Source organism: Dermacentor silvarum, chromosome 2, assembly GCF_013339745.2.
Source record: "Dermacentor silvarum isolate Dsil-2018 chromosome 2, BIME_Dsil_1.4, whole genome shotgun sequence".
In the NCBI taxonomy this organism is placed as follows: Eukaryota; Metazoa; Arthropoda; class Arachnida; order Ixodida; family Ixodidae; genus Dermacentor; species Dermacentor silvarum.
Window position 1 is genome coordinate 55,403,358 of NC_051155.1, and position 12,077 is coordinate 55,415,434.

The window sequence follows — 12,077 nt, forward strand, 5'->3', positions numbered from 1 at the left end:
AAAGTTAGCTAGTCGGTATAAATTCACTTTCGCTAAAGAGCGCACGGAAACACATACACTGGTCAAAAAGGGGCAATACAAGGCGCTGATTGAGAGACGTAAGACACAGCGCCTCGTCTTGTCATTTTTCCACCGTGTACTTGCGCCGATCTTTAGACACATTGATTGTGACCGTTCATGTTTAGTTTGCTAAAACACGGAACGTTGACAATTGTTTGGTATTGAATTGCGCGTTTTAATGTTGCAGTAACCTCAAGTTTGGTAGATTCGACAACCAGCACCAAATAATTTGTACAGGTGATGGAATCGGAAGAAAAGGAATTCTGTGAATTTTTAAAATGTTCTGACTACCGTACGCACGCGCGGTCTCTCAAAAACCTCTTTCCCCGCTACTCCCTCATTACGAAAGAGAAAAAAAATCGTGCAACGAATTCAGCTATACCGTGTGCTGGATCAGGTCTGAAGAAGCAATTCTTCATCTACACACTATATGGGCACGAATAAATTGTCACCGCATACAATAACGTCCAATGAGTAGCATTTTATTAGTTGCCCTCTAGGCGCTCCTCTTTATACTGCCTGCTGCCACTCTCTCGTCCCGCGTTTAAGGGACACCAAAAGATAACTTAAGCTATATTAATAAGTTACAAATATACACACACAAAAAAAACCATTCTTACCGTAACACGAGGCTTGATAGTAAGAAAAAAAAAGCGGCAAAAGCGAGAGGCAGGTGGCAACGCTGCGTTGAAGTTCCCCTCACAACTTTCCATGACATCATGGATTTCTGCGGCGTGAGCTAGGGCTTAGTTAATCTTCCTTTATTGCTGAAGATGAGCTACATAACGCTTTAAAGGAACCAAACACTGTAGATATAGGAAGTCTGGAAAACTTTCATGACAGTGCAACGCCTCAAATACGAGAACATATGTAATTTGAAATGATTGACGTCACGCTAACGTGCCGGCGTAGCGGTTACGGTGCGGAATGAAAAAAAAAAGAAAAGAAATGGAAGCTTAGTCTTTCTTTTTTGTTCAACAATCAACATTATGTCCCGAAATTACCGACAATAAGCTTTTGATAGAATACTGCATCAGTTCAAATTGATCCAGCGTTCCTTTGTAGTGTCCCTTTAAATAGCTTTACGATCTCTCTCTCTCCTCGTACCTGCTACATTGGAGCTGTGTCACAAAGGCAATGCAGCAGGAAATTACCGGTACTTGCATTTTTTAATTGGAAATGCACTATTCATTTAAGCGCATCTTCGTGCATGCACGAGCCACTAGGATTTCGCAGCTGAACGGCAGTGCCGGCTATGTCTGTAAGCACGTGTACTGTTTGCTGCTGCCCATGAGGCACATGCGTATACACGATGGCAATTTCGGATCCTGCCTCGCGTACACTACACCCTTCTTTCTTAAGTAGTTTGATTTGCCGCCTCTCACCTAAGTGTGTACCAAGGGGGCCAGGCTTTGATCACATGTGTCTCCGAGGTAGTATTTTTTTCATTCGCCACATACGTAGTGCAAGTATTCTATTAGCCTACCTTAAGATTTGCGTTCATTTTGTTTGAACTTTCGGTTAACAGTTTATTATTTGGTCTCGTCTGAGAACATCTTTAAGGGACAGAAGCAGCATTGTATGCTTAATTGTGTCCAAGTACATTTAGGTATCAAGGGACGCTTGAGGCATGCCTCTCTGAAGGCGCGTGTAATTGCTGCGGGACGTCCTTGTAATGGGGCGGTGCTCTGGTCTGGCGCGCTCCTGTAGCATTCCTGCGAGATGCAGGTCTTAACGATATTGGACGTGCTTGTGCATTTTAGTGCGTGTTTTATCTCACGTTTCTAAATCCTTGTGCTGTACTACACATGAAGTAGCACGCTAAGCGAACCGCTAAGCTAACCTTTCAAGTCACGTGAGCACCACCGCCAACCCATCCCATTAGGTCAAAGGGCCGTGCCGCTTTAAATAAATGTGCTTCATTTATTCTTAATTGAAATCGCTCTCTGTCTGCCCCTACCTTTCAAATGCAAATGTGAGTTATTATTGTCGCCTAATAAAGCCAACAGACAACGAAGCCAAGGAAAGCATCGGGGAAATTAAGTGTAGTTGAAATTGGAACGTAGAAAATAAGGAAGAAAAGGCAAATGAAAGTGGACGAAAAGATAACTTGTCACCGGCGGGAGCCGAACCCGCAACCTCCGCATTACGCGTGCGTTGCACTACCAATTGTGCTACGGCGACGGCCATAAATTCGTCCACTAACTTGGGTATTTACGTTTTACTAGAACTAGCCCTAGGAGTGTTAGCCAGCGCCACTCAGAACCATGGTGGGCGTTATACATCTTTTTTAGCCCGATGGCGTCACGATACACGTGATCTTGGGAGAGCATCCAAGTGGGTAATAAACCCTCGCATGCTACCTAATGACATCAAGGCTGCCAGATTCGAGACCCTCGTAATGAAATACGAAAGAACAATGGGATCCGAGGAGCCCCTCGGTTCCCATTCTTCGTCTGCATCGTCTGCTCGTCTGCGTCGAACAGACGACAGCTACCCCGCCCACGAGCTCGCCTCAGCCAATGAGCGCTGCTGAAACAGCAGGAGCCAACGATTATTTGCCGGAGATTCAGAATAAGGCGACGGCAGCGCTGCCATATATTCCGCGTTTTTGCTTCACCCTCGGCGTTTGCTAAGGGGTCCGCTGGACCCACTCCCCCATTCAAGTACACTCTAAGTGGACTGAGCACGAGCACGAGCAAAACCAGCTGCGGAAGAAGGAGACGCGGCTCGAGCTAATGCTGATGATGATAGTTTTCTGTGGACAAGCGACTAACAGACGCAGTTTAAATGCGAGGCATTTCTTGGCTAACATTCACTACTTCAACAGCATCTATCTATCTATCTATCTATCTATCTATCTATCTATCTATCTATCTATCTATCTATCTATCTATCTATCTATCTATCTATCTATCTATCTATCTATCTATCTATCTATCTATCTATCTATCTATCTATCTATCTATCTATCTATCTATCTATCTATCTATCTATCTATCTATCTATCTATCTATCTATCTATCTAGCCGCCTACGTCTTGGTGCTCTCATGGTTGTTTCCTTAACTTGGTATGTATCAAAATTGGAATAGTATGACAAGAGTGTATGAGGAACATAAATGATAGGTCATGACATGAACGTCATAACTTGCGTGTCATGTAGGTCATGAAACAACCGCCTAATATGACAATGACCCAGCGAAAAAAAAACATTAACACTCAAAAACCACTGAAATGGGTTCAGACGTGGGTACCAAGTGAAGGAAACACTAAAGGATATGGTGGTAGAAGTCATAGTCATCAGCATGATTCAGCAAGAATGACAATGGCTCTGCGAGAAAACATTAGCACTCAGAACCCACTGAAATGAGTTCTGACGTCGGTACCAAGTGAAAGAAATACTAAAGGATGATGGTAGAAGTCATAGTCTTGAGCATGACTCAGCAAAAATGACAGTGACTCAGCGAGATAATATTAGCACTCAAAAACCACTGAAATGGGTTCGGACGTGGGTACTAAGTGAAGGAAAAGGCTAAAGGTTGATGGTCGAAGTGATAGTCATGAGCACGACGAAGACTTTCGTCTGAAGGTCTCTTAGGCCTAGCTAAAGGGACTCCTAAGGAACTCATGACATGAATGTGATGACATGCCTGGCATGTAGGTCATGAAACAGCCGCCTACGTCTTGGTGCTCTCATGGTCGTTTCGTTAGCTTGGTAGGCTCCCCGCACACTGCTTCGCATAACATCGATTCCCACAAGGCGTGGGATCTGCCGGCTTTATTTCGTTTTGCCTGGCCATATAGAGATTCGCTTTGAAAAAAGCTAGTGCTTGAGAAAAAATTGTTACTTAGTCTGTGAGCCCCCACCCGCACTTGTATATTACAAGTACTACATTAACAGGCATTCTTTTTCTGACGTTTTGCAGAGCACGAGCTGCCAAAGGTGCTTCCACTTGTATCTGACATCAGGGACCAGTGCAGCAAAGTGCCTCAATTGACAGGAGGCAAAGGATCATCGTTAGCTGTGCTGAACTCCCTCGCCACAGAACTACAAACGGTGCGTCAATGTATACATATGAAAAAGAAAAACACTTTATTCGAGAGGCATAAATGAGAAGTGTGGGGTTGTTTGCAGGAGCATGAATATGGAAGCCCAACCAGAATAAAGAGTGGGGTTCATAAAAGCGTCGTGAAGTAATAATTGTGAATGCCCTTATGGGTTACTACACGAAGTTTGAAGAAGCTATTATTTGCCTCACGCAAGGCAAATTGTGGTAGTTGGCAGAAAGGAGTGGATTTAAATATTCCAGCAGATTACAAACGCTGTGGGAACCTGTGTTAGCGAAACTTTGGCGCGACGGGAAGACGAAACTGTGCAACAGAATTACCGCTAGCGCTTGCGCTCCCCGTGTGCCGAAATTGGGAGGAAGGTCTCACTCCTCTCCCAAATCTGCTGGTGCATTACCGCCCATGCCAGATGCGGGGCGGCCGCCTTGAGACGCGATGATTCCCACATTTATACTCGGATTTTTTACCTTTTTTTTCATGGTAAGAGCCGCGCCCACTCGGACGAGATTAGTTTTTTTTTCGTTAGTTCTGAAGATAACTTCAATGTCATGAACATTTCCAAGGAGCAATAAGCATTTGGCTTCATGTTGTACATGCCTTTACATGACATGTGGTGCCGTAGAGTCCAATGCTTCTTTCCTCTGACTTTCATTCCAATTCGTGTTTGCTTGCGGTCTGACATGAAAAGCTAAAACAAGGAGAATAACACACACACTCGGGTGAATAATATGACAATTTAGGGTAAAGTGCACCGGTTACCTCTGAAATGCAACGAGTGTGAACCTTTACAATGTTTAGTGCTTACACTGCACTTTACGCTTCATATCCACATTCTAGAGTGAAATGCTGCGAAATAAGCAGCAATAGCTAACAGCACACGAAATAGAAATGCTGCAAATCTATGCTTAGAGACTTCGACGCAAGCTGTGTAAAACCTATGCCTGTTGCCTTGCTCCATTTGGGACCGGTTAGAACTGAGCATGTGAGAATCATACGTGTAATATGTACGACAAATTGTACATTCTTCTTCGAAGAGAAAAAAAAACGGACATTAGGAAGGCGTAAATTTGATTAAACTGATGAATAAAAGAGTGCGCTAACAGCAGCACATTGTAATTGGTACTTAACCTGTCTGGAAAATGAAAAGGAGTAGAAGCCTGCCAGAACGCTTGTTCAAGATGAAATAATTTCTCCTGTGCAGACTTTTTCCTCTGCAAGTGGTGCGAGATATTGAGCAGGAATTCGACATAAAGTATTATGAGATATCAAAGACTGAACTCGGACGTGTACTGTGCAGTGAGAAGAACTATAATGAAATGATGTAATTTACTAAAGCTACAGTATTGTCATTTGGCACGCCACATTGAAAGAGATGGAGAAACTACTTTATTCCAGGTCAGATGAAGACTTTCGAGGTGCTCCTCCACAAAATGAACACTAGCCAACTGGTCAATGTGAGACGCCGAAATATGCCAATGTGATGTAGAGGACTGGCATAGTGCGGAGAGCTGATGGTTGTGGTGCACGCGAACCGATGATCTATGGTCACGTGGGGGCAGGGACAATTTGACCAGGAATCGGGTCACAATGGAAAAGGTGTAGGGAATGTCGGGCTGGGGTGACGAATATAATAAGTTGTATGACTCTCAGTGCACGTGTTGGTGAGGTAATTCGTTGGAGGTGCTGTGAAGTTATATAGTGTCCAAACGGACTGAAGTGAAGGGATCAATATGAATCTCAGAATGCCTTAGGCTCTGTAAGAGAACCCTAACCATGCCCCATTGCAAATTTTGGTTAATACAATTTATAAGGCTCCATTTAGGAAGCGTTCTAAAGAAAGAAATATTAAAATTGGCTCATTATTAGAGGAAATAAAAGAAAGTGAAGTGCCATGTTGTCATGCTGCCAGGATTCGAGCGTCACCGCCATTAGAGACACTCTCCCCCTTTGCCTCGACTGACATCTGGAAGTGGCCCGTACCCTATTCGAGGGGTCTTTTCACGGTACCGTGACGAACCCCAGCCCAGTTATTTTATAAAGCGTGCACATTTTTTGGCGAGTACCCCAGCTTTGTGACATGAAAATGCACGCAAAAAGTGTAATGCTTTGTATCTGGACAAAAATGCGTAATTTGTGAAGTTAAGAGTTTAATTGTTATAATAGTGTAAAATGTAGATGATTGGTAGCTTTATAAGCGATAAAGAACAATTTAAAAAGGAAAACAATAAAAAATAACACTCATCGGGATACATAGGGCTCCATAGAACACGCATTGGGAAGCTTATAGTAGTGGCGAGCGAACTGAAATTTGAAGGTGGGCCAACTTGAAATTTGGGAATAAGCCAATGTAAGATTTGGAAATGGGTCAACTAAAAATTGAGGGGTAGTAAAATTGAAATTTATTGGTGGGCCAACTTGAAACATGGAGATGCAGTCAACTTAAATATGGGGGTATGCCAGCTTGCAATTTGGGGGTGGGCCAGCTGAAATTTGGTGGTGGGAAACCTTAAATGTGGAGGTGAGCCAACTTGACAGTTGGGGTAAGTCAACCTCAGTTTTGGGGTGGGCCAACTTAAAACTCGAGGGGTGGAATCAACCTAAATTTGGGAGTGGGCCAGCTGAAATTTGGAGGTGAGCCAACCTAAAATTTGGGGGTGGGCCAATTTCAATTTGCGGATGGGCTAACTTAAATTTGGAGGTGGGTAAACTTCAAGTTTGAGGGTGGGCCAACTGAAATTGGTGGTATTCTTACTCATACTTAGACAACTCTAGTGGAGCTTCTGCAATATTTTCTGTAAATTTTTTTGCTACGCGGCGAACTTCTAGTGATGGCATTGTGCGTTTCGCATAGGACGATTTACCCAAGTCACGTGCCGTGCCCGGTAACGTGGCAGATAGTGCTTTTTATGTAGAGGCAATTGTGCGTGTGACATTGACTTTCTGGCAGGAAGTGCTTTACAGGAAGGACGCACTAGCTTTTCTTGAAATTTAAGCTGTTTTTTCATACATCACTTGATGCATTGCAGACTGGATTGTGTGGCCGTGATATGCGCACACATTTACAGAAGAATAAAATTGGGTTACTGTGCATACGGCAGGCATTGCCAAATCCTAATTGGGACCATACCACTGCCATTGAAAAGAAAAGTGTACAATGATTACATTCTACCAGGGTTAACATATTGAGCAGAAAGTTGGAGGTTAACAAAAAGCTCGAGAAAAGTTAAGTACCACACAAAGAGTGGTCGAACGAAAAATGTTAGGCCTAACGTTAAAAGATAGGAAGAGAGAGGTGTGGATCAGAGAATAAACTGGGATAGCCGATATTATAACGGACATTAAGAGAAGAAAATGAAGCTGGGCAGGTCATGTAATGCGTAGGATGGATAACCGGTGGGCCATTAGAGCTACAGAATGGACACCAAGAGAACAGAAGCGCAGTCGAGGACGGCAGAAAACTAGGTGGGTGATGAAGTTAGGAAGTTTGCAGGCGCAAGTTGGAATCTGCTAGCGCAAGATAGGGTCAATTGGAGGTTGCAGGGAGAGGTCTTCGTCCTGCAGTGGAGATAAAAATAGGCTGATGATGATTTACGTACCCTACTTGTCTGTTCGCAATTGCCCAAACCTAATAAGAGGCCCTTTAACGCTCGTCAAGATTTTAATATACGGAGCGGGAACGTTTATATTCCACCACCACCGCGCTTTGTTCTGTGGAGTGTCTGTGTGTCGATGATTTAGTCGCGCTGTTTGAGCATAGTTCTAAAGAGGAACCAACTAGCCCTCACCAAAATGTTACTAACTCCATTCAGCCACGCCCTTGAAGGATGAATTACGTTTTGTCTTTGTGTTGAACGGACACAGACGAAGGACCGTGTTATAAAAGCTACCTCGAATGCAGTTATAATCGTTAGCAGTTTTTCAGGCACTCAGATTTCAACATAATCATGGTTGACAGCTCTTAGCAGAGCAGCGATGCAGAAACACGACATTGACTTGGGAATATATTGAATGACATATGCTTACAATACTTTAAACGATACAATTAGGAATCGTTTATTTATTTATTATTTTGTACAATTCGACTAACTTGTGCCTAATTGTGGCAGGTGTACAATGTACCGGTTTGTGGCTGTTTTTTGTATGCTGACTATTTAGGTACGTGAGGAAGCGCGCTTCATGGCGGGAACGTTTTTCTTATCTTTTCATGTTATCATCGTCTGACCATTGTACAATGCATTGTTTGTGGAGCACTCAATTGCACACTTTTTAGCGTTTGCAATTTCAGACAAATAAATCATTCACTCACAGTTAGGACCTTCTAAATGAGTAATATGGCGATGAACCCAGAGGGTGGTCTAACTATTATCTTTATGAGCATCAAGCTAAGAAAGGCACTTGGGTAAAGAGTATGTCACAGTAAACATATTAAAAATGAAACAATACTATGTAAAATATTTTATCACAGTCATCATTTATAAATACATCGATGGAATGCAGTATGCAACGACCGCCGTCACGAAATGAACAGTATCACGGTCATTATTTCTTAGTGAAGCTTGAAAAAAAGACGATATCAGGGAGTTTACAGCGCAATTGATTGTTCTGCACAAGATCATCACCCTTGACTGATATACCAACGCAGGTTAAAAAATTGCGAAATAGAAAATACTCCCCGTCTGAATAAAACAATTGGAGGCTTTCCCCATCAGAAGAAGGTGATTCGTAAGGAGTCGTTATTTCTAGAAAAAGCCTGTTCGCCGCTTGATTATTATTTACAAAGTATTTAACAAACACTGGTTGCGATTCAACACTTGGTACATGAAACAAGAGCCCTTCGTCATAATCGTAAAGCGCATTGATATAAACACCATTTAAAGGGGCTCTGCAGTGCTTTTGAAAAAGCTTGATGGGCGAGACCGATACAAGCAGCAGGATGCAGAGATTTCCTGCACTTCGTGCGACGGACGTGACAATGTTCTGTTGCACTTTGATCATTGGCTAAAAATATAATGTGCAATTTACACTCGCACGATATCGCGAGTATTGCGAAGAAAAAAAAACTACGGCATTACGCTTTACAGAAATTTCAAGTATCGCCTAATTATCACACTACCAAGAGCAAGGTATTGGAACCGTGGCAACTATGCGTCAACATGCCGAACAAATGGTGCGATAATGGCCTCCTCACTGAAGCTGCTGTTACTGTAGAACTGATGTCATGGGGGACGGTGGGTCTACTGATCGCGGTGGCATGGCGACGCCGTCAACAAGCTGAGCAGGCTGGACAACCATGGCGGGCCAACGTTTTTTACGCAATATCGATGCCCATGTGGGCGCCACACTAACACTTCACGGGAGAATGAAAAGTAGCTCCAGAGCCCCGAAAATCGAAGTCAAGCGTTACTCTCATTAAAGGGCGGATCCAGGCGCCTACTTTGGGGAAGGCGGTTCTTTTAATATGGTGGGGGAGGGGGCTTTCGCAACTAACCATACGTCTGTAACTAAATGGTCCTGATTTGTTCTTAGTTGCAGTCAACAAGATCTTGCAGACATCCAGGTGAGCAGTTCGAAAACAATTTATTGATACCGGTCAGTACGGTCAAACCTTGTGATAGCACTACAAAACGAAATAAAAATGTTATACAGGATCCTGGAAATTATTGGTTACAAACATGAACACAAAGAAGAATTAGGAAAATTATACACGCAGCATTACCCAGGAGAGTGCGGTGATTTCTTCATTTAACATAAAAGCCCTGCCAAGCTTTGCATACAGGGAAGTAGAGTAATGCGGGTGTCACACGGCACAGTTCTGATCGCGATGAAGCCCGATCCTGATCCAATTTCTCGGTCGTCATTGGGTCCTTTGCGCAAGCTGCGCGAGGGAGTCAATCGTAATCGAGAATTTTGATCCGGATCGGGCTTGGTCGCAATCAAAAGCGGTCGTGTAACACCGGCATAACACTTGTGAATGATGGACAACAAGTGAATTCTGGGAGAACAAAATTCAAATATTATACAGATATGTAGAAAGAGGGAAATCTACTACAATAAAATCTACTAAAAATAAACATACAACTACATCGAAACAGGCGACAATCTTAACCAATGAAAACAGAAGAATATAAAAGCAACATAAACAACGGAAAGACAATATTTATACAAGCACAAAGAGGCCCATTTGCGATAACACGACTCACAGACTTGTTATAAAAGCATTAGGGTTGGCATCTTCGGCATATAATCTTGCAAAGACCTAACCTATGCAAGATACTTTGATCACCAGCTCTAACCTCTGTCGTCCGCTATCTTTGGTTGGGAGCCGCTGAATTACTTTTGTCGTGCCAGTGGCAATGTCCCTATGAGTATGGTACCTAGAATATTGGCTAGTCTGCCGTGCGCGCGCCGCGCCGTATAAAGAGGGCAGGACGCTCCTTGAATGAAAGCGCAGAGGGCGCTGCGAGCAGTCCTCATGCTACGTTCTTCGCTCGAGCAAGCAGTGTATGCCAGTGCACGCCTAGTGCACTTGAAGACAGCTTCACTACATTTTTCAGTTTAAATAGACTGCATGAGAAAATCATTTTCGGCTTTACTGAATTTCTCGCTCAAGTGCATTTTCCTGGACTAGCCTGCCCTGAACATGGACAGCAAATTACTTGTGAGATAGTGAAGTTTTACACACTTCTGCGTCTACAGTTTTTCACGAAGTCTATCAATAAAGAAAATACAATAAAGAAAGATAAGCTAGAGCATTTGAAAATGAGAATATGCAAATAACTGCATTTCACCACTTGCATCACATCTTATATGCAAGTTCAGCGGCCTTATAATTGTCTTCTTTCTATGTTTCTTCTTATTCACCAACCTCTTGCCAATTCATCGGTGATAGTGTGCTGTAATTTGTTTACACTGTATTCTAAGGGTTCTTCATTCTTAACTTTATACTTTGTTTTTGCTGTTCTTGTTCACTCTTAACTGGAAGTGCCTTCTGTTTGTCTTGTATAGGTTTTGAACGAGCTTGGGTTTTATTTTTGTTACCCTTTATTATGCCCAATTGCACACCTTTACGTCATGTTTTTTTAACTTTCAACCACTCCGGCCATAGCTGCTAAAGGGCAGATGGCAGTATAGCCATGAATAAATAAATTCAGCACTCAACCTATTCAAGGTTGCGCAGTTGCTTTGTGTTCTGAGGAAACCTTTTTCTAATATTTCGTTATTGCTTGTGCTAAATAAAAACATGTGTCTGAACAAAGTTGTCAGTGCTTTATTTTCATTTATCTTTGAGGCAGTCGGCGAGTGAGGTAGAAGAGTCGTATCCCCATTCCAGAGGCATGCTTGTGATGCAGCTCAGCAAAAGGTCTTCGCGAGTGAATGCCACGTTACGTGGCTAAAACATTTAATCACACCCGTAACAAATAGTGCTCTAATGCGGAACAAGTACGCGGCGGCAGAAAAAAAAGGGCATGGCTAAACTACACCGAACGTGAGCGCGCTTCGCAACACGCAACCGGGCGGCCGAGAGCCGCGCCCTAACACGAGGACTGCTCGCAGCGCCACCACCACCGTCATTCGGAAACAGTCCTCGCTCCCGTCGGCGGACGGCAGACAAGCCAATTTTTTAGGGACCATACTATGAGTATGTAAGAACTTGGCTCATTTGAGAACGCATCGAAGTCTTCAAGCGGTGTAGAGCAAAAACGACCTTTCGGCACTGGCAACACTCATGGGTAGCGTGGCCAGTATCTGCAGTTTCTGCCTCGCGTACTTACACGACCCCCCCCCCCCCTCAAATTAATGACTTTGGATGGGGGGGGGGGGGGTGGAGCGATCGCCCAAGCGCCCCCCCCCCCCCACCCCTGGATCCGCCACTGTCTCATTTTGCTTGCATTTTGTACTTCCGGCGACCGACAACATGGGTTTGTGTGTGCTGATTATAGTAATGTTC

At 43.6% G+C, this 12,077-nt stretch overlaps 1 protein-coding gene across 1 annotated transcript in view; it reads left to right on the forward strand.

Annotated features, from left to right (window-relative positions):
- Nucleotides 1-12,077, forward strand: part of LOC119440046 (putative phosphoenolpyruvate synthase) — a 192,110-nt gene that overhangs the window by 93,483 nt on the left and 86,550 nt on the right. Inside the window, exon 12 of the mRNA XM_049662720.1 lies at nucleotides 3,988-4,118. Within this exon, the coding sequence (XP_049518677.1) occupies nucleotides 3,988-4,118 (131 nt within the window). The remainder of the gene's footprint in view (nucleotides 1-3,987; nucleotides 4,119-12,077) is intronic.